Source organism: Monodon monoceros, unplaced genomic scaffold, assembly GCF_005190385.1.
Source record: "Monodon monoceros isolate NGI ecotype Baffin Bay Population unplaced genomic scaffold, NGI_Narwhal_1 Super_Scaffold_6, whole genome shotgun sequence".
Taxonomy (NCBI): Eukaryota; Metazoa; Chordata; class Mammalia; order Artiodactyla; family Monodontidae; genus Monodon; species Monodon monoceros.
Genome location: NW_021703783.1, coordinates 62,862,317 through 62,886,267, shown reverse-complemented (window position 1 = coordinate 62,886,267; position 23,951 = coordinate 62,862,317). Strand labels below are relative to the sequence as shown.

Genomic DNA, 23,951 nt, shown 5'->3' with positions numbered 1-23,951 from the left:
ACTGAGATCTTAATAATAAAAGACTGAAATGACACATTTTAAAAAATGTCTAACATATCAAATTTTTATATATATTTTTAAGTCAGATACTCTTTAGTCTTTGGAAATAAGTTAGATATATTTGATGTACTTATATATAGTGATACACATTACTTCAGCCAAATACACAATTGTAAATAAATATTAAATATTCCACAGTAAGTGTCCTTCAATCACACTGTAGTACTTGTTTTCACAGAATATCACTAAGTAATCATGAAGCAGAGCGTCTGAAGGAAATTTAGGTAGAGATGAATATAAAAACATGAGAATTTCCGTATCTCTTAAATTTATGATGCATCCAACTCAAGTTAACTCTCTGAAAGGGAAAACAAAAGGACTTACTAAGAAAGGTCATGCCACAGGAATTGAGAGATGTAATACTAACATTCCTTATTTCCTACAGTAATGTCTTATTTGTCAACTTACTCTTAAAGTCATTTACCTTTGATTTGTTTTGTTCCGGGAAGGATTTTAGGTGATTAAAGCTATTTGTATTTTCATCCTTTTCTAATTCTTGGGAATTAACAGATTCCGTTAGATTACTACCTGCTATATCATGTTTCCCTAAATTTGTTTACTTCATGCCTCTACTTCTAGAATAACAGAATATGGTCCATTTCTTCCTATCCATATCCTTATGATTTTACATTCTGTGATTACACCCTTCTTTAAGTCTGTGTCTTTCTAGACAGAAGAGTTCGATTTATATATATATGGAAGTTTCCCCAATACAGTTTTGAAAAGGCATAGAACATAGAAAAATATATATACACTAACTCTAAAATAAGGAATATTTTAAAACTCTAGATTTTGAAACAGTACTATTTCAGAGCTTAACAAATACCACTTTTTAATTTCATATATAAAAATGTATTGAATCAGAATATAGTTAGTAGGAACATCTGTTGAAAAAAATATGATATCAAACATATAGCTATTATTAGCAGAGGAATGTTATATTTTTTTTCACATCACTGCTAAGTCTTAAAGCAATAATATGGTTTTTTATTTCACATCAGTAGACACATTCTTTTTAATGATATATAAGGAATAATAACAGTGTACCATGTAAGATGGTTTCTTTTCTTATTGACTGAAAAATGAAGCCATGTTCACTGTGGTAAGGCACAAGCCCGCCTCCTTTGTAAAACCAATCCTGGTAAGCATACCTTTACTCTGATCTTCAATGAATATTTTGCAATGCATTTTTTATATTCCTTAACAAAGCACTGCCATGCTTTTAAGAAAACTAATGCACAAAGTTATGTGTGAACTTTCTCTTTTCATTTGAGAACTAGGTCTGTAGGAAGATATTAGAGAGGTTCGTTACTTGGGTTAAATTACAAAGCTAAGAAACTACTAGGTCTACAGTTTCTTACACCTGCATGAGTAAACCTTGTGTGAATAAGCTGAAAACCATGTACATTAACTTTAATAAATATTAACAAAGCAAAAGAGATACAATTTAACAGCTGCTAATAAAATGCATTATTATAATCCAATTAATATGTAATATATGTTTAAGAAAAAATGCTAAAATGCATTTTGCTCTCATTTGAAAATGTTTCATTATCTAAAACCAGAAATAGTATGTACACATACATGGTTTTATGTTCGGAAAGCGGTTTTTTGCTCTGTTCCAAGGCAGATCAGCATCAGTGGAAGAAAGATCCTGAAGAAATTTTGGTAATTCCTGTGGATTGAAGTCATTGCAAAGTTTAGATTTATTTCAGAGGTAAACAAGAAGTTCCACTTAGTAAAAGACTATTCTTTATTCTAAATCCTTTTACTTTTAAAATGAAAACACTTCTCATAACTGCAGAAGCAAGGTCAAATTAATAGTAATGAACTTACATGAACTTTCACTGAAAATTCCTGAATAGAATTGATTAGTTGAGCTACTGCTTTCTCTGGCATAATTTCTTTGCCCTTTGGGAAGCTCTGAGGTGCAGCAACCATGTTAGTAACTCCTTTCATAATTTACTAATGGTTTTGTCAAATACACACTGTGTATTATTTAATATTTTAATGTCTACTTAGTAGGGTAAGGGAGTCAGTGATTTATTTTTTGTTTTTTCTCGTCAGGCAGTGTGATTTCACGCCTATTAATTGGTACAACATTGGTCAGTTTGTGAGAAAATGCCAAAGGTCAATTCCTGTTCTTAGTGGGCATTGTTAAATCGATAGCGGAATGCAAAGGTGTGATAAAGAATTATCAGAGGAAGGGTCAAGATCTGTTATTGACATTTTGGTGAAAAATCACGATATTATCCGTTCATCATAAAGAAAGCTGGTGCAAGAAAATGTGTTCACTATTTTGTTGAGCTGATGATTTACATTTATGAAATGTATAGTTTTCCATACTAGAAATGCCTCAATTTACCAAATTCCTTAAAAAGTGTTAAAAACGTGGGGTTTTGCAATTTTTTCCCACTTTATTATAAATGATTTCTTTTAATTGGATAATTTTCCCTTCTCCCTTATTTTTCCTCAAAGAGAATTCTGGACAGTATTTTACATGAGTGTGTATGTGTTAGAGAAGAGGGACAGTGTTAAGCATCTGAATTCTGGCGTTTTGGCCCACTAGAGGCTTAGAAAAAAAATTTTTAACCAAGTGAGGAATCCTAGAACAGCTTCCTTGTGTTAGGTTTTGGGAGTATATGTCAGCATATTTATAAGAGACAAAGAAATAGAGGGGGAAAAGAAGATGAATTGGAATCACCTGAAAAGTGGTACCTATTTTTCTGTAGTTACAGAAGTTTCCATTTATAGATTTCAATGATTATGGCCTTGATAATTAACACCCAATTACTAGGTTGACTGTTTGGATAGTAATGTTACACTCAGTGGTCTTATTCTTATCAGAGCACACAGGGCCTCAACCAACCTTTCCTATTTAGCTCTTTCTCCTACAGTTCCCACTTTTTAGTGGGATCACAGATGAGTGGAACTGCTTTGCATCCTTATGTTTTTGCATTCATTCTCTCCCTCTAGAATACCTTTCCCCCTTTATCTACTTATTGGACTTCTGCTCCATCCTAAAGTTCATCTGGCAGGTCACCTTTTTGTAAAGTCTTTTCTGACAGCTATCCAAACAGAGTTGAGCCTCACTTCTTTCTGCATACCTCCATCATGATACGGTGTCATTTGGGTTTTTTTAAGTACATGTCTGCAGTTCTTCTTCATCATTTGAACTTCTTTATGAAATCATCACTATGATGGCAAATAGTTGTGCCAGCCACTATTCTTAGTATTACACACATTCAATCAGTTTAGTATTCACAATTCAACAAGATAGATACAGCATTTTACAAATGAGGACATTGAACAACAGAGAGTTTAAGTGATTTACCCAAGGTCACTTAGCTGTTTAAGTGTTGAATTCATATATATCAATACCTGTCACGTAGTGGAGCTTATTAATATTTAAGGTATAAGCGAATATGACCTGAGTTACAAGTTTTATCAAACATATGCATCAAATATGCATTTGTTTATTAAAACAGTTAAAAAATACAGCACTATAACTAAAAGCAATTAAAAAAACCGTGTTCCTTACATGTGAATATACTTTTACCTAATATATACACACAACCTATACATTTATATAAAAACACCCAAGTACTTAAAACCATGATCTCCAAAAAAGTTAAACTAGAAGCTTTCTCATTATAATATATGAGAAAATGTTATTGCTAATAAAGCTTTTCATCTACTCAGTCATGTATACTGTTAACTATATTCACTCCTATTCTAATGAAACTACCCTCTTGTTCCTGAAAAATTGACAGTTCTTGCTGCATAAATGCTAAGAAGAGTTTTATGGTACCACTGATTTTGTTAAATCCAGACCAATATTACTTAAGAAGCATAACCAAAAGCTGTAGGAAATACCATTAATCTTCTCACATTTTTTGTGATTATTTCCTGAGAGACTGAAATATTACAATCCTGAATTATTCAAGCCAGTTGTTTTTGTTCACACACTAAAAAGTTCATGAAAAACTAGAAATAAAGTTTTTGGTAACATTTAGAAATCTGTTTTATTTTTACAATACAAAATAAGTTAGGAAAGAGCCTCACAAGTTTTAAAATAGCTTGTAGACTAACACATGCCTTATGTTTTAATGTAATTTCAACTTTATGGATATATAAGATGCTAAAAGCAATAAAATTAATCTTAACGTTCAAAAAGTGTAAAAGTAACAAGTTCTTAACTTCATATATTCTCCATAACGTGATACTGCATTTATTCCATGATCACTTAAGTAATACCTGTGTTTTATAGGCTTCTTTTTATCTGTTTTTTATTTTTAAAAGTTCTAAAAATAACATTTTTTAAATAATTTCTGGAAACATCAAGTTCTGTTCTCAGGTTCATCTATACCACTAACATAAACTAAGCAGGCAAATATGAAATGGAATTATTTAGTTTCTAAATCTAAAATAGTTATTTAAATATAAAGCCACATTTACGGTACCACCCAAACCTCGTACACACACAAAACCTGATGCATACAGCATTCTAGAGTTGCATGTACATCTGGGTGAGAGAGCAAAGAAGAAACAGGGCCAGGCTGCCCTTGCTGGGGAGGTCTCTGATCCGGAGCACCTTTTCCTGACACAGTAGGTGAATAATTCTGTTCAGGTTGCACCGGAGGCTGCCCAGTGTAACGTTACTATCCAAACAATCAACCTGGTAATTGGGTATTGATTATCAAGGCCAGAGTCCTTCATGGCCTTGCAAGCTTAAACTGGACATGAAATGTGACACATGAAACGACTGGAGGTCTGGCAATGTTGTGACAACTGCTAGTAACATACCGAAAATTCTTCTTGAAACTTTAGGTTGTTGTTTGTGCAAAGCTCTTCAACATGTTGCAGAAAGGATTTCTTGCTTATCGGCCTCCAAGCAAAGAAAGGTATAAAATGGAGTCATGTTAGGTTGAGTTCTTTTCCTTTAGCCTGGGCACTCTCTTTACAGTTGACAAGTTAGAGGACAAGGGACATTTCAAAAGCACACAGCCCTTTAAAGTCACTCTGTCATATTTACAAAATTAGCTTCCCCCTTTAAGTTCACTTTCTTTGTATTTCATGGTATAAAAATCCTTCAAATTTTAAGTGACTTTAAATGAATGATTTAACATTTTAATGAAGAAAGTTTTTCAAGCAAATGTAAGGGCATAAAGTCATCATTGAATCCTAAAACACATAAAACCTCTTTGTCATACAGAAAACATTTTATACGTTACAAGGTTTTAGAAGATATAAAATATTGCAGTGACCTCATTCTCGTAACGACATGGTTTTTAAACCCTAAGGAGTTTAAATATCCCTGTATTACTTCCCAAGCTAAAATACAGACATGCAGGCTTCACCCCAGAGAGAGAGAAAGCATTTCTCCAGTTACCATGCAATTAGTCATGCTTTTATGATTTATATCCAGCTTGGAGGTTTTTCTAACAAACATACAAAAAAGGAAACACACATTGAGATTCATCGAATTAGGGAATCCAGAGTTGATACTCAAAAAGAAGAAAAGATATTTAACAAACTTACTTGATGGATTTTCTATAACTAAGTAACCTGCAACAGAGATTGTGTTAAATGGATTATGAGTTGAGGGTACAGCTCTTTCTGAGTTTTAGATTAAAATCAGAAAAACAGGGTAAATCAGCAATATATAATATGCTATGCCTTTAATTGATATTTGATCATTATTTTAAATTCTATATCATTTTTGAAATTATATTATTTGGACCCAAATATGGCCAGATAATAATTTGGCTTCTTTCTCAAGCTAAGAAGGTACTATTTTATATTGTTAGGCATTTGGGGCATTACATCAAAAACAGGTCACTTTTAAATATATTGCATAGTATTTATTGGTCTAAAAAAGTTAATGTGAATTAAATTTTTTTCTTTGTTCATAAAAAGTGCTAAATCAGGGAGGGTGAATCTTTGAAAAATGACATCAAATTGCCTAAGTCTTGTTTCATGAGTGAGTTTTCATGAATATATAACCATAAAAAATGACAATCATTTCAATTACTTTGGATAGACATATCTTTTGTGGCAGTTCATTGGTCAAGTTATTTATACTCTGAAAAAAATTGAAATAATTTTTAACAGCTAAATAGACTATGCAACACACAAATTCAGAGATGGGTACATCTTTAATAACATTTGTCATGCACAACAAATTAGCACTGCAAAAAAACACAAAAGGCACAAAGTATGATGAAATAAAATGAAGAACATGTACCTTTATCATCAAAGTTTTTAATTTTAAATATTATTAGAGATGATTTCACTGTATTTCTTAAGTGACAGATATTTACAAGAGGATGTGGTTTTTGAAGTAAAGGACAAATGAAAAAAATTAGATTGAAAAATGTGGCTTAAATACTTTGAAAATGGTCACAGGTGTGTGTGTTCAATGAAGAAAATGTGAGTCAAAAGAGTGTATTTCATTACAACACAGGAATTGGTGAAAAATATGGAGGTGCTGGAGCAAGTATTATGAAGAAAAGTGGTAGAATTCTTGGTTAATGCTATAGGTGTCCCCAGGCAGAAGGTACATCAACATAGCATAGCGTAGAATCATAGGTTAGAGCAAAGTCTTGGTGGATGAGCTTGTGGGCTTCTCACAATACCCTAGAGTGATTCTAAGGAGGCACCAGAGATATTCTGACTCTAACTAGATTGATATGGAGATGCCTGAATGGGATATTGAATCAGAAGAATCCTTAATTTGGGGACAGGAAAACAGAGTGTATGAATTGGAGGGCCTGGAAAGACTTCTGACACATGCAGTGGGGACTAAGGCAGCAAGCAATCCCCGTTGAAAATAATTACGCCTCAGCAAAGATCAGCAAGAAAAAAAGACAACCATGAGCCAGACACACACTACCCAAGACCCTGAAGATGCCTGATGCCCCAGTGTTCCTATGCCATGATATTCCTCAGAAATAGGAAAGGAACGAAGGTCAGGTTGGGCAAATATTAATGAATTGAGCTTAAGATAGAAATGAATGAGATACTTGAATTAGCAAGATCATTTTCCCTGCTACCACGCAGAAATGGGAATGCTTGAGTTAAGTGGAGATCACTTTTATAATAGGGAACATTATTGAGTTTGTGATTGGTGAAATTCAAACACTACATCTGCTTTAATGACGGCCATCCCATAGTGGAGAGATTCTCTTTTCCCAGGGGATCCAGGATTATTTGAGGTAGTACTGGCAAAAATATTTTTACTGTGCTATCTAGAACCTGAAATAGAGCTAGTTTGTAGAGCAACAAATAGCTAAAGCACCAGATTATTATTCATATCCTTGTTCTATTTTCATTAATGTTCTATTCTCTCATTTAGAAATTATGATTAATACCTTTTAGTCAATTTCATTTCAGTGAAGAACTCCACAGAAGGTTGCTTTTATTTTACTATTATTATTTTATTTTGCATTTGAAAGATCTCTCTAGAGATACTGATTTTAAACCATAACTGGCTAGCTATTGGATTTGGGTGGATATTTGTGAATTCTTTTCTTAAAAAATACAATGCCCTTTGAAAAATGGTTTCAAATACCTGATCCAACAATTACCAGCTATATTATTTTGAGCAAGTTACTTAATCTTTCTTAGTTCCTAATTTAGAAAATAGGGCAAATATATGTAAATCAAGCTCATGTATGTAAAATGCTAGGAAACGCCCACCCCTGGCTTTGGAAGCAGTACGTAAATGTTAGTTACTATCATTAGTATTAAAATTGCTATTTCTAGTTTTATTGAACTCAAGTTCCTCCTACTGATCTGTTCTACAATTGATACTGATATAATGATTTTTTCTTTGTTTCCAAAAGAATAAATTTTACTCAAAACTGGGAAGACTAGATTGCACTAAATTAAGCAGCAAGATTTCCTATGGTATTCTTCCTAATCAGAGTCCCAGAATAAACAGTGATCACAAATATTTCAAAGCCACGTTTGGTTTTCTAGTTCTCAATTCAAATTCTAAATAAATCCCTAATAATATAAAGGCTGTAATAATTGTTTTCATATTATCATGTGAAAGCATTTCTAATCATGCCTGCATTTTTTACATTATTCCTTATAACTACCCTTCACATTACCCTGTTTGTACTCCAGATATTTTCACTATCAGTTTCTTCTACCGTTCCAGGTGTTTCCCCACAACCAGATTTTCCTGATTGCTTAATGGCTGATTCAAATGTTAACTCCCCCATGGACCTTACCCTGTTCTGTTACAGAGAAAATCATTTCTTCTATGAAACTAAATTTCTATGGACAAATCATCTTCCACCTTCTGTTACGGCTATAATAAAAGTACATGTATTAAGGACACATGTATTGAGATTCATGTGTGCTTGAAGGCAGGGGCAGGATTAACACTTGGCTTACTACAAGTCCCTCATAAACTTATTTGTAGTAGACAGTGAATAAATCATTGTTAAATATAAAATTGTGGATGAATTCAGACTAAGATACATAGTAAGCTAAATACAACTGCTCTGATTATTATGAGAGGATATCTGAATTAAATGAATTTTCCACAAAAGTATTAAGCGATTGAGAATTCTCAGGAGATCCTACTCAAAGGTTTAAGTATGATCAATAGATGCATCAATAAACAGTATACAGGTCTAAACAAAGCCATATCAGATCCTCTCACATTAGAAGTTAACAGGTGCTAGATACTTAGGAAATTACATGAACAATAGAGTCACTCTTGTCTAGACAAGTAATTAAAAAAACAGGTTTTAAAAAATAAGATCTGTTTGGCTTTATGTATTTATTTTTCAGTATCACTGTTTATCTAAACCCAATCACTTTACATAAGCTGTTCTTCACACTTGTATTTACATAATGTGAGAAACGAGGATTCTAACAGTCTGTTTTTATGTAATTTTCCAGTCTATGCTTATCTCACAATTATGTGTGAACTGAAATCAAAATACCTATCTGGAAAGCTTAAATAGAGAAGACATTTTGGCATAAATGACCTGTTTCAAATAAAAGTTAGTTTTTTTCTTGTTTTTGTCTGTAGTCTCCATGTCATTGTCTTGATTCTTAGCCTCATATTGTATATTTTTCTCTTAACTAGTGGCTGCATTCTAAATTTTATTTTTCTTTGAAGTTTTAAAGTTTTGTTTGTAAACAGGAGAAAATAGTAATGTGGACAATTTATGCAGGGAATTAGAAAAGAAGGTGGCATATAATATGAAGAAAATGCATTGACTTGTTACTGATGAAAAAATTAAATTCCTTTAAGAAAAATTATTTGGTTAGATAAGCATAAAAAAAAACTCATAGAAATTAATGTGTATGAAAACCAACAATGTTATTTCAGGAGTGCTATTTTCAAATAAAGTGGTCTATGGAGACACTATGAAGACACAAAAAACTTTCTATTAATATTTTTAAAAACTTAAAAAATTGTTACATGGAGAGCATGTTAGACTGGTATAGTCCTCTTATTTTATTCACTTACAATACAACAGTGAAGGATACTGTCAAATCATATTCAGTTCATTAGTGTATAAATCAGTTTGGGAATTGTTCAGATTTCAGTAAGATAACTGACCACTTTCCAATATAAAGGGCTAAACACTTTTTATTACATGAATCTTAGCTTAAATCCTGTGCCCTTTTGTTGAAAAGGGTATTATTTCATGTCTGGGCTCATTTTTTTTTTCAAAGTCTATCAAAAACTTAAATTCCGCTCAGATTACTCTTGATAGATCCAGAGAGGAACCATTTATTTATGTTGGCAGTGGTGATTGAAGACCATATTGTCACAGAGACTGAGCTTTACCTCAAGGTCAATTAGTTGAAATCTATAGGGAATTAAAATATAGTGCAAATAGAGAGCCATAGATGATAGCCTATAGATGAGCAGCTTAAATCAGCATTACCAGTGGAATAAGACAAATTGAGAAAGTGTTTTCTACTTAACTGGTTAAGTTAGGTTAAAAAGAAAAGAACCTCAAATTTTATTGCCTTAATGTAAAAATATGTATTTGTCACACTAACATGTACTTCATATTCAACTAAAAATGTTTGAAGAATCTTTCTGGTAAAACATGTTAACTGATCTTTCCAAGTTTTGTAAAATATTGAGTGTGAGGTTTTTAGTTTATATATTTCAATTCACTATTCCAACGTTTACATTTATTTCTACAATGATATTCTGTTACTTATCCAAAGCATTTACTGTAATGCTTTCAAAGGGATCTTATTTTTTGTTTTTTTCTATTGTTTTTGTTATAGGCTTTCAAATAGTATCCTTTCAGACCCTCCTCCTTTCTTTTATCAAATCACCAATGACTTTTCTCTGGTCCTCAATACAAATTAAAAATATTATCCCAACCAGTGGCTAGTACTATACAGCTGACTCTAAAACTTCACCTTATAAGGTAAACATGCCACCTGAGTAAGTAGTAATGCAGTATTTTTCTTATTATCTAGAAAAATAATCAATTAGTAAAGGCTATCTAAGTAGTTCCTCAGCATGTCTCTTTATATCTGTAAGGACAAATAGGTTTTAAGGGAGCTTAGCTCTTTGAAGGGCAGCTCGTTAGAGGCAGTGCCCCTTCCTTTTTCATCACAGTATTTCCAGTGCCCGGCACTTGTAGGTGCCCAACTGATAGTTCTTTTATTCAAACAAGGTGAAATGGTCTTTTAAATACATATAGAAGAGCAACATTCTTGCTGACGTCAAAGAGGTGAGGTAAGATTCCCAGGGTGGCAAGAGTTGAATTTTCCTTATTACTGAAGCCTCTCCACATTAGCACATGTGAAACCAAATTCTTGACAGATTCTTATTTTGTAAACCATGTATTCTAAATTAAAACTGTGGTCATAAACCTAGCTACCTCCGGGGCAATAGGGCAGAAGCAGTAGAGAGGATGAAAACACTGCCAACAGCTGTGTGAAGAGATGGGCAGAGGTTCTTAGTGAGGGGACCTAATGAAGAGGAGACAGATGACATAACACCATTTAAAAAGAAGTCTTGCCAGGCAGGTAAGCACAGAAATTCCTCTGTCAGGGGTTAGAAGGTGACCTCAAAAAACTAGATTTGAAAGAAAACTACATCTGTTTTGACAAATGTGATTTATATAGAGGTGTTTAAAGGTTCTGATTAACCTGAACTATTAAGTTTAGTTCTATCAAAGTAGAAGCTCTGACTGAGCAGGACACTGTTCACTGATTCCAGGGGAAGAAAATATGGCGATAGAAGAGATACAGAGAGGGTTCGATAAAAATGGAAGCATTTTCCTCTGAGGTTAGCTATGATTCCAAAATGCTAAAGGTGATTAGAGTAGAAAAGGGCCTGGCTTCCTCTGTTTTAATCACGCTGAGTACTATTCACGGTCAATGGGAATGTCAGGAGTCTTGGCCCCATCCCATCCAGCCTTGCGGCTCATGGGACTAACTCTGCTGTAGTAGATCTGGGATTTTGAAATCAAATGCATTTTCACTCTCTGCCTCCATTCATATCCTTTACATGAAGAAATTGAGTATCTCTGGGGCACTCAATCAATTGTTGGGTCCCTGCTAATGCTGACATTTTGCTATGCTACCTTCAGAATGTATACAGCAATTTTTATCCTAGGATACAAAAGGCATTTCTGGGCATTAGGGCGATGCCTGAAAGCATGCACAGTTGGCCATCCACTGGTCAGGATAGAAGTCAGATTTCTATGAAATTGGGGCATATACTGAGCAGCACGAGTCAGAGAACAGGGAATGTCATTGCCTTAGGTCCTTACAGATTAGCACCTGCAGTAGTTGAAATGAGCTTGTGTGAAGTGTGAACCCAGACTCCACCCATCAGACAGAGAACTCAACTCTTGTGTCATCGTAATAGGACAAGAAGCATGTGAAGAAATCTAGGTAAAAACTTACTTTACTATCAAAGTTAACACAACGTGATAACACAGCAAATTCTTATGACATGCACATTGCAAGTCAATGTGCATTTTGATAAGGTTAACTTTACCATATCAATAGCATGCAATATCATAGAGGACACTTAGTAAGTAGAAAGTTTAGAGTATTTTGTTTTACAGTTTTTTGGGCTTTGGAAAAAATAGCACATTAACCAACAGCACTTCATATCTTGTATTTTAAAATATAGAGCACACCACCTGAAAAGATTAAAATAATCACAGCAGAGCTCTGCATCACCACAGTAACTTACTGGATGACAAAAATCTCCTTTCGTCTAAAGAAAAATGAAGAGTATCTGGAAGTAAAGATTCATTATTTATTTAGTATAAAAACACACTGCAGTATTTTTGCTTTGCTGCTATAAGAACATGAGCAGTAAATACCTTAAATTTCGTTCTACTGTAGGACATTTCTTGTCCCAAATTCACATTTTGTCCAGACATTTCTTATTTGGATTCACATATTTTTGCCATTGCTTGCAAAATAGTTAAGACAGAAGTAAAATTAATGACCAGAATCTGTCAAAGAACTGATGGCAATTAACATGCTAACAATTTTACAAAGAATTTCATGTATCAGTCAAATTTTATGTATTCTTACTGAAGTCACAAGAATTGTACTACTGTTTTCCAGTTTCTGCAAGATTGAACCTACACTAAAATGCCATCATTCCTTTGCCCCATATCACTAGAGAATAAGTAATTCAAAAGAAGCAGTTCTTCCCTTAGAATCATTCTCTGTATAGAAAATGCTACTTGAAGAAGGATGTCATGGGCCCTTGTCTTTTTAAGTGGGTTTATATTGATTTAATCTAGTATGCTTCAGAGTTAAATACACATACACACACACACACACACACACACAATTATAGGTGTATGTTGATACTTCAGAATCACACTAACCTGGGATCATCTTGGCTGTCCTATTTACTAGGTGCATGACCTTGGACAGTTACCTAAATTCTCTAGGCATCTTTTATTTTTCATCTGTAAAGTGGGGTAAGAGTACCTACCACAAATGATTGAATGCGTTGGGTGAGATCATTACATACAAAATTTAACAAATAGTGATTGCTCATAAATAGTAGCAATTACTATGTTAGCAAACCCTGGATGTGAAAGTAGACTGGGGTCATTCTTAATTTTACAGATATTATAAATAACAATAATAATACCAAATGTATTCTGATTTACAGTTTACAAAACACATTCATAGGATTCTTTTGAATGGTAAGCTTCCTGAAGGCATATATATTTAATAAAAATTTGACATGCAAACTTCTAAAGTTATTGAAGAAAGAAAGATACTCTTAAAATAGCCATTCAATTGTTTGCTTTATTTTGTTGAGAATTTTAATTCCATTCATGATTACTGGATTGGGCCTTGAGTCTTAACATAATGCACCATTACATTCACTCAACTAAAATAGGCAAGATAATTAGTATGGAATGATGCCTAAAATTTGGGGGAAAAAATTGAGGACTGGAAGAAAAGGAGTATCTGTCAAGTAAGAATAGTAGTGACATTGATCAATATTATTTTATTTTTTTTCTGATTTAGTCACTGAAAGAAACAAAACTTCTGACTTAAGTGTAGAAAGGAGACAGTGAAAAATAAAAAATTTTTAGCCAGTAGTATCTTTATCTTCTGAAAATTTTGTTGGGTTATTTAATTTTAAGTGTTATAACTCTCTTGGGAAGGTAATCTGTGTTACAGTTAAATTAGTTAAAAACAAACCACAGGGCCGGCTAGGCTCGGCAATGTTTTTGCCTTTTAAATTATATCTTTATTCTTTTAAACTTTCCCAAGAGTTTAATCCTAGATTTAATATAGGATTTATTTTGTAGAAGTATAGATAATCTATACAATTAAAATACTAGATCTTTTCAACTTCATTGGATCTTTTTAAATTGAAGTATGATTGAATTACAATGTTATGTTAGTTTCAGGCGTACAGCACAGTGATTCCACTTTATATGTGTGTGTATATGTATATATATATTTTCAGATTCCTTTCCCTTAGAGATTATTACAAAATATTGAGTATATTTCCCTGTGCTATACTGTAGGTCCTTGTTGGTTATCTATTTTATATATCATAGCGTGTATATGTTAATCCCAAACTCCTCATTTATCCTTCACCCCTTCCTTTCCCCTTTGGTAACCCTAAGTTTGTTTCTATATCTGTGAGTCTATTTCTGTTTTGTAAATAAGTTCATTTGAATCTTTTTTTTTAGATTCCACATGTAAGCGATATCATATGATATTTGTCTTTGACTTACTTCACTTAGTGTGAAAATCTCTAGCTCCATCCATATTGCACCAGATGGCATTATGTGGTTCTTTTTTATGGCTGAGTAATATTCCATTGTATGTATATGTGTGTGTGTGTGTGTGTATATATATATATGGCACATCTTCTTTATCCATTCATCTATTGATGGAAATTTAGGTTGCTTCCATGTCTCAACTATTGTAAATACTGCTGCTATGAACACTGGGGTGCATGTTATCTTTTCAAATTAGAGTTTTCTCTGGATATATGCCCAGGAGTGGGATTGCTGGGTCATATGGTTACTCTAGCTTTATTTTTTTAAGGAACCCTCCATACTGTTCTCCATAGTGGCTGCACCAATTTACATTCCCACCAACAGTGCAAGAGGGTTCCCTTTTCTCCACACCCTCTCCAGCATTTGTTGTTTGTAGATTTTCTGATGATGCCCATTCTAACTGCTGTGAGGTGATATCTCATTGTAGTTTTGATTTGCATTTCTCTAATAATTATTGATGCTGAGCATCTTTTCATGTGCCTCTTGGCCATCTGTATGCCTTCTTTGGAGAAATGTCTATTTAGACCATCTGCCCATTTTTTTGATTGGTTTTTTGATATTGAGCTGCATGAGCTGTTTGTATATTTTGGAGATTAATCCCTTGTGGGTCACTTTGTTTGCAAGTATTTTCTCCCATTCTGTGGGTTGTCTTTTTGTTTTGTTTATGGTTTCCTTTGATGTGCAAAAGCTTTTAAGTTTAATTAGGTCCCATTTGTTTATTTTTGTTTCTATTTCCATTACTGTAGAAGGTGGATCAGAAAAGATATTGCTGCGATTTGTGTCAGAGAGTGTTCTGCCTATGTTTTGCAACTCTGCTCTAAGAGTTTTATAGCATCCAGCCTTACATTTAGGCTTTCAGTCCATTCTGAGGCGTTTTTTTTTTTTTGTGTGTGTGTGTATGCTGTTAGAGAGTGTTCTAATTTCATTCTGTTACATGTAGCGGTCCAGTTTTCCCAGCACCACTTATTGAAGAGACTATCTTTTCTTCATTGTGTATTCTTGCCTCCTTCATCATAGATTAGTTGACCAAAGATGAGTGGGCTTATCTTTGGACTTTCTATCCTGTTCCACTGATCTATATTTCTGTTTTTGTGCCAGTACCATACTGTTTTGATGACTGTACCTTTGTAGTATAGTATGAAGTCAGGGAGTCTGATTCCTCCAGCTCCATTTTTCTTTCTCAAGATTGCTTTGGCTATTCGGGGCCTTTTGTGTTTCCATACGAATTGTAAATTTGTTTACTCTAGTTTGTGAAAAATGCCATTCATGATTTGATAGGGATTGCATTGAATCTGTAGATTGCCTTGGGTAGTATAGTCATTTTGACAATATTGATTCTTCCAATCTAAGAATATGGTATATCTTTCCATCTGTTTGTGTCATCTTCAGTTTCTTTCATCAGTGTCTTATAGTTTTCGGAGTACAGGTCTTTTGTCTCCTTAGGTAGGTTTATTTCTAGGTATTTTATTCTTTTTGATGCAATGGTAAATGGGATTGTTTCCTTAATTTCTATTTCTGATCTTCCATTGTTAGTGTGTAGAAATGCGACAGATTTCTGTGTATTAATTTTGTATCCTTCAACCTTGCTGAATTCTTTGATGATCTCTAGTAGTTTTCTGGTAGTATCTTTAGGATTTTCTATGTATAGTATCATGTCATCTGCAAACAGTGACAGTTTCACTTCTTCTTTTCCAATTTGGATTCCATTTACGTCTTTTTCTTCTCTGACTGCCATGGCTAGGACTTCCAAAACTATGTTGAATAATAGTGGTGAGAGTGTGGGCATCCTTGTCTTCTTCCTGATCTTAAAGGAAATGCTGTCAGCTTTTCACTGTTGAGTATGATGTTAGCTGTGGGTTTGCCATATATGACCTTTATTATGTTGAGGTATCATCCCACTATGCCCACTTTCTGGAGAGTTTTTATCATAAATCGGTGTTGAATTTTGTCAAAATCTTTTTCTGCATCTACTGAGATGGTCATATAATTTTTATTCTTCAGTTTGTTAATGTGTATCACACTGATAAGCAGATACTGAAAAATCCTTGCATCCCTGAGATAGATCCCACTTGATCATAGTATATGATCCTTCTAATGTATGTATTGTTGGATTCAGTTTGCTAGTATTTTGTTGAGGATTTTTGCATCTATGTTTGTCAGTGATATTGGTCTATAATTTTTTTGTGTGGTATCTTTGTCTGGTTTTGGCATCAGGGTGATGGTGGTCTCATAGAATGAGTTCAGAAGTATTCCTTCCTCTGCAATTTTTTGGATGAGTTTCAGAAGGATAGGTGTTAATGCTTCTCTAAATGTGTTGTAGAATTCGTCTGTGAAGCCATCTGATCCTGGACTTTTGTTTGTTGGGAGTTTTTAAATCACAGATTCAATTTCAGTTCTTGTAATTGGTCTGTTTGTATTTTCTATTTCTTCCAGGTTCAGTCTTGGAAGGTTGTACCTTTCTAAGAGTTTGTCCATTTCTTCTAGGTTGTCCATTTTATTGGCATATAGTTGCTTGTAGTAGTTTCCTATGGTCCTTCATATTTTTGTGGTGTCTGTTGTAACTTTTCCTTTTTTGTTTCTAATTTTATTAATTTGGGCCCTCTTCCTTTTTTTCCTGATGAGTCTGGTGAAAAGTTAATCAATTTTGTTTATCGTTTCAAAGAACCAGCTTTTAGTTTCATTGATCTTCTCTGCTGTTGTTTCCTTTGTCTCTATTTCTGCTCTGATCTTTATGATTTTTTTTTCCTTCTCTTAATTTTGGGTTTTGTTTGTTCTTCTTTCCTCTATTTGCTTTAGGTATAAGGCTAGGTGGTTTGAGATTTTTCTTGTTTTGCAAGGTAAGCCTGTATTGCTATAAACTTCCCTCTTAGAACCGCTTTCGTTGCGTTCAATAGGTTTTGGATCGTCGTGTTTTTGTTTACATTTATTTGTCTCTAGGTATTTTCTGACTTCCTCCTTGATTTCTTCAGTGATCCAGGCTCAGCAATTTTCAAGAGATAGGTCTGCGTTACCAGTGTGTGTATGCTCATCTTGCTAATATTTCCTCCTAGAAATGTTTCTCACTTCATTGTGTTAATGGCTGTGTTTTGAAGGAGCCATCACAAAACGTTGTTTTGTTCATTTGTTTATCAAATAGCAAAACCCAAGGGTTATTTTCTAATCTGGTAAATGTGGAATAGATGAGCACAAATATCAAGAATTCTTCCCAAGAAATAAAGCTTGCGTTCATTAAACTTATATAGAAAATGTGCATAATGAAATGATGTCATTATCATTCCAAATAAGAACTTAAAAAACATTTTCTTGGCATATCTCTGAATGTTCTCATGGATTTATAGAGTATTAAATCTTTGAATTTTGTTCTCTTTCAAGAGAAGAAGAATGAGAGAATTCTTTTTCAGGTCCTTTGTGAAATAAGATATAATCAAATGATGAGAGCTTATACATATAAAAATTATAGGACAAATCTTAAAATGTATATAAATATATAGGCAGATATAAAATAAATAATTTCTTAACCACAAAACCCTAAATCCTGAAGGGGATTTAGTACCAAGTATTGTAATGACCATTTTTGGTCCTAAAGTTAATATTTTAACTACTGATTAGATATTTTATCATTTATGTTATGGACATGTGAAGACGTATAACACTGAGGAAAACTGCAAGTCCAATTAGCATCAAGAAAGTAGGCAGGTTGGAAGGAAAAGAATAAGCCTATGCCTCACGTATAAAGAGCATATGTTAATTGGGTAGATTTAAAGGAAATTATCTAAGTTCCTTCTTGTAAATAACGAAGACATATGGCATAAGTTACTCAACAGTTTGGAATCTAACTCCAGCTCTTTGGTTCTTCTGTCTCAGAATCTACCATTAGTCTTTGTGGCTCTACCCTCATCAGACATGTATGGCTTTGAATAGATTTAGATTTTCCAGCACCTGAAATACAGGTGAAGAGCTTTAGAGCTTCAGTGAAGAATGACCACATGCATATGTGCACATGGCTAATTATGAATCTGTTAATTACTGTTTTTTCTAGTCTTATTGTCTAATGTATTAGTGACTTTATTAACATGAAAAACCTTCAGTAAATAATAAAGCTGGAGATAGATCTCTATAATGAAAAGAATTACTACCAAACCACTTGATAGTTATTTTAATAAATTTCTGTAATAAATCAAGCAAATCATATTAGTATGTGCCATTGGAATTACCAATGAGAAAGTTTTTACAGTCACGAGTACTAGAATCATAACAAGTAAATGAGAAAGCAAAAAGCATGAAAACAAATTTCTAAGTGTGCTATGACTAGTGGTAATACCCGTTTTCTATATGCAAAAACAGATAAAATGGTTTGAAATATACTTTAAAGGCAATTGTACATCCATGTACAAATAAAGTGACATATACATAAATAAACATGGAACAGGAAAATAAATGAGTCAAGGTTAAATAAGGCTGTCCCTGAATTATAAGTACCTGATAATAAACAATCTATACAGTCTTTGCCCACCTTTTCCATTAGCTGTCATGACAGTCATTGTTTAAAAAATATATATCTTATCCCTTTTTGATAATGGCTGTGTTCAGCAGTGGAGTAGGGGGCAAGCTGTGAAAACACATAGAGCTTAGGGGATCTGACCTCACATAGCCTCTACAGAATGGTAACCTCCTCGAAAAAGAATACTTTCTCCAAGTATTGGAGAAAAAAAAGTATGGCTTTTTTTTCACTGTATTATAACTCCTAAAGATCTACTTACTAGAGACTTTTAAAGATCTACTTACTAGAGACTTTTGGGGGATTAATAAAGAATCATTTAAAAATGCTGTAAAATTGTTTGGGCACTTAGAAATTCACGTTTGAGTAGGAACAGATTCATCTAAATTGTTCCAGAAACTAAAATTAATTGCACTCAGAGATTTGAAGTTCTATCCCTTGTATACTTTCACTTGTAGAAGAAAGAGATGGAGATCCCAGGCCTGAACTCAGAAAGGAGTGTGGAAAGGGAGTTGGGCCCACAGGGGTAAAGGAGAAGAAAGTACCTTTTACTATGCAGTATGACCCTTAAAGAACTGAGACGCAGAGCCTAATACTAGTAATGCTCTATTGTTGCAATGATATGATTTAACTTTGACAGGTTACCCTGAAAATCGGTTGATCTTTCATGTGGAAAACTATGTCCTGCTTAAGATATAACCATCTTACACATAGTCTTTGGAGCACTATCCATTTTAGATAGGAACAACCTGTATTGGAACATAAACAAATGTAGATAAATATAAAGAAGTTTTCATATCCAACAAACCAAATTTCTTTGTAATTTACTGATAAAACTGAATAACTTTCATTTTGTCGCATTTGGAAGGACCCTGCTTATCAGATGACACTTCCCTCTATAGCACGTATATATACTTATACGTATATCTACGTATAGCACGTAGATATTTTTAGACATACTGGAAATACTTTTGTAAAGTCAATCTATTAGGTAAAGACCAACTTTGGTAAATGACAACTATAAATGATTAATTCCTTTTTAAGTTTAAGACCTTTGATGCCATATTTTCAGAGTTGGTAACAATTTCTAAAATTCAGCACAGCTATGCAGGTACTTTGTAACAACTGTCATGTGCTTGTAAGCATCACAAAATATTGGATCTCGTAAGAATTGAAACTTGTTAAGACAATCTGCTGATAGTTTTTATTAAGAATTTGGAAAAAGAAAAAACTATCAATCACTGAACAAGCAAAAAAATAAAAAATATAAAAATTTGGTGAATTATCTTAATATGAGTTTTTCAAATGTGCTGACATTTTGAATAATTTATCTTTACAATTAAGCATTCTATTTCCAATACATATTGATGACATATTTACTATACATATTTTTACTTTTCCTTTCAAAGGTAATTTTAACTTTGTATTTAATTCTTAAATACTAAGCAATTTAAAAAAATGAAGTGTTAATACACAATTTAGACTTCTAATGTCATTTTATACTAAAATGAGGCATAAGACAGGCTTTTATAAAAATGATATAAACAATATCAAGTAGTTACAAATTTAATTTAAATTTGTGATAAAAAATGTGGACACCTCCAGGAAATCCAATGTAAAAAAAAAAACTGTCATCTGAAGTGAATTATTAAATATAATTTTAAAGATTTAATGTGTACAAATATTTGTCTCAGGAAAAAAAAGCTTGGTTGAACATTATAGTCCAAGGTTCCTATTGAACTCAAAAGTATTAGGAAGATTGATTCTCCGAACACCAGTGAGAAGTGTGTAGAAGATGGAGGTCACCCTTTGAAAGAAGATCTCTGCGACCTGTGTAAATAGGAGCCCCACAAACACTTCCAACAAGCATAGGTCAGAATAGGGTCATGGCTCCGGGCCCTCTGGACCACTGTTCGCCCAGAGGAGTGCTCACCGCGTTAATCTCTCGTCCTTCAGTTCCAGGTCTGCCACTGTGATGAGCTGATCTAGGTTGAATTTAGTGTCAATAATTTCTGCATCCCGAGGAGAATATGTCCCACCTTCTTTCTGCTTCTGTCGAATTCTAATAAAGTCCAAGAAGGGAATATCATAGAAAGCATATGAAATTATATTTAGTTTTCTTAAGACATTAGATAATTTCTTTGTTGGGATCACTTCCCTGAGTATGCTGCAAATTTGCAGCTACTCAACTCTTTTTCCTGTTTTAATTCCACAGAATGTATTCTATAATTTTTTAACATGCTGCTTTTAATGAGAATTAGTTCATCAAGGCCTGAGCCATTGGCACATTTAAAATACAGAGCAACTGAGACTGAGGCTGTGAGCTTGTTTCTCCTCCCTCAAGCTGTCTCATATGTTTGTCATAAAAAGGAAATATGCCAATGCGGACACAGCTCACTGCTATCAGCACCAGTGCTAAAAGACAATGCTCCATTGATTTTACATAACGTGAAAATACATAAAAACGTGTTTTGAATTGTCTCATTGGCTTTTATAAATAAAATGTAATATCTAAGTATAATATAACTATACAGATTATGTAATCTAAGAATATAATATATAACCAGAAAGCTCAGGTTCAAAAATAAAATCACATGCATCTGCGAATCAAATCAAAGTCGCTTCATTTTGAGCCCTTTTACATGTTTATTTTTATATGACATAGTACGGTATATTATAAAGTAATATTTAGCTATTCTATGTATCTTTTGCACTTCAAACATTTAACATTCATGATTTATGTGTTGAGGATGATATAGGAAGTATAAAATATGGTCCTTATCCTCAAGGACATAATTTAGTTGAGAAGTAGGATCTAAATGTAGAAAAAGCATAACAAAAGAGAAAAAAAGTCAAATTACAACTCCTAAAACAGTAATTGATTAGTTATAAAATGTTATATAAGTGATTACAACTATTAGTATTTAGAGGAAATAAAAAGTAGGATTTGACTTGAGTGTTCCAGAATCAGGAGGAGGAGGAAGCACATTTCCAGCTGACTGAACAAAAGCAGAGTTGTATGAAAACTGACGGAATGTTCAGGTGAGAACAGACTCTGTTGGCTGAAGAGCCGTATGTAGGAAAGTTGTAGGGAATAAGAGGGGCCCATTTCCTGCCCACAAAAGGAGTTCATCCTATAAAGAAATGATTTTAGAGCAGGAAAACGATATCAATATGGTGGATGCACATCCCTCAGGGACAAGGACCATATATTACACAACATAACTTTAAAAGTGCCTAAAATAACGACCTCCTCTCACCGTCTTCTGGCTGAATCTGAGAACACTCTCTGGTATACGAAAAATATCTTTCAAGAGCCCTTCAAATTATCCATCAAAATGATCATTTAAAAGATTCAAGATGAAACAGAGGATGCTTGGCAAACAGAATACGGGACACCATTCTTCGGATAAAATAGAGCCTATTGATAGCTACTTAGGAAATTAGTATAATGGTTATTTTTACAAATGTAAGGTCCCTTTAACTAACTCGGCAATCTACCTTATGAAACTAATTTTAGGATCACAACTAAGGTTTCTCCTGAGGTCCTGTAAACAACGGGAATTTTAAGAGACTGATTCCGAGAATTTGAAAAGACACTTGGAAAACACAGTACAGACATTTTGATAAAGTAAACGTGAGAAAGGGGCCCACCGTATAAGGAAGTTGGACATTTTTTAAGTGTTCTTACTGGAAAAGTGACCTCTTCTGTATAAAATCTGAAATTTAGACCTGATTAAAATATTTTTCAATTAAACATATCAGAGTTATAAAATATTCAGAAAGATGGAGAAAGCCTGGCAGCGTCTGCTTTTGGGTTACCACTTTGTCTCTCAGCTCTACATCCACACTTCTTTGCCCTGCTTTGTGATACTGAAGTTAGACACTAACATTTCTCCTTTGCCAGCTGGCTAGACGTTAAACTTTGTCAATAGAGGACACTGCAGTCATCCTGCAAGGCAACAGGGACAGGGAGATACTTCCCTTGAGTGTTCTAGCGCTGCAATATTCTTATTCATTGTGGAAGCCCAGCAGCCCACCTGGGTGAGCACTAGCTGCCTCTTAAGTTCATGCTCTCTCCATCAGTGAAGGATTCCAGGTAGCTCCAGCCCACCCACGCGATCAGGCAAGAGTGGGCTGCTTCCACTGTCCGATTCCAGCCTGCCAACTCTTCAGTAACGATGGGTAGCTTCTACAGGTCAGCTCCAGCCCTTCCTCTGTCATATTTCTTTGCACAAAGGTAGGTGATAGGGCTGCGTGTGCCTGTGGTAGCCATTCCATGTCAAACTTGGGAGTGAGATTTCTTCTAGTTCTTTGTTCCTCTATTGTCCACTCTTCCTTAGCCTAGAGAGAGTAGCTTTGTTGCACTTGCTACTTCTGGATCCTTTAGTGTTTTCTCTTACCCCCTTCAGTTGTTAACTATTTTTACTAGTTAACATATTATTAAATGTTTCCCATTAAAGTAACCATTGTGGCTTCTGTCTCCTGATTGGGCCATGACTGAATGATGTCCATAAAGCATCTTAGGAATAAGTACAAATAAGTCTTACCTTGCAAATGCAAAAATAGCTGTTCCAAGAAGAATAATTGAAAGGATACACAAAGTGACTGAAAGTATAATCTCTACAGATCTTTCTGAAAGCCCTTCACCTGAAGAGGAAGACGTATAAAATCATTAATTATTATTATATGTAATACTACATTGGGTCTCAAAATACAGAAAAAAATTTGGCATATTTCTCAATAATGCTAATGAAGTGTACAAATGTGTTTCTCTTCTTCTCCTAGATCTTCTAACTTTGGAGCTCAATCCTTGGTGCTCCTCTTTTTTTCTATTTAAACTCACACCTTTGGTGAACCTGTGCAGCCTCATGGTTTTAATTTTCATCTATATGATGATGACTACTTAACTGTAATCTAAGGAACTCCCGACTTGTATATCCAATTGCCCACTATGTATCTTTATTTAGAAGTGTAATTAAATTTTAAAAATCAAAATTTCCAAAGCTGAACTCCTATTCTTCCCTCCTTTCAACTGCATCTTTCTACATCTTAGTCAATGGCAACTTCATTGTTCTAGTTGCTCAAGCCAAAAATCTTGGAGT

General features: G+C 33.8%; 1 protein-coding gene across 1 annotated transcript in view; it reads right to left on the bottom strand.

The window, feature by feature from the left end:
* PTPRQ (protein tyrosine phosphatase receptor type Q) overlaps positions 1-23,951 on the bottom strand; it is a 197,324-nt gene that overhangs the window by 22,174 nt on the left and 151,199 nt on the right. Inside the window, exons 34-38 of the mRNA XM_029205660.1 lie at positions 23,397-23,496; positions 20,780-20,908; positions 5,602-5,628; positions 4,867-4,948; positions 1,645-1,735 (exon numbers count right to left, since the gene is read on the bottom strand). Coding sequence (XP_029061493.1) covers positions 1,645-1,735; positions 4,867-4,948; positions 5,602-5,628; positions 20,780-20,908; positions 23,397-23,496 — 429 coding nt within the window. The remainder of the gene's footprint in view (positions 1-1,644; positions 1,736-4,866; positions 4,949-5,601; positions 5,629-20,779; positions 20,909-23,396; positions 23,497-23,951) is intronic.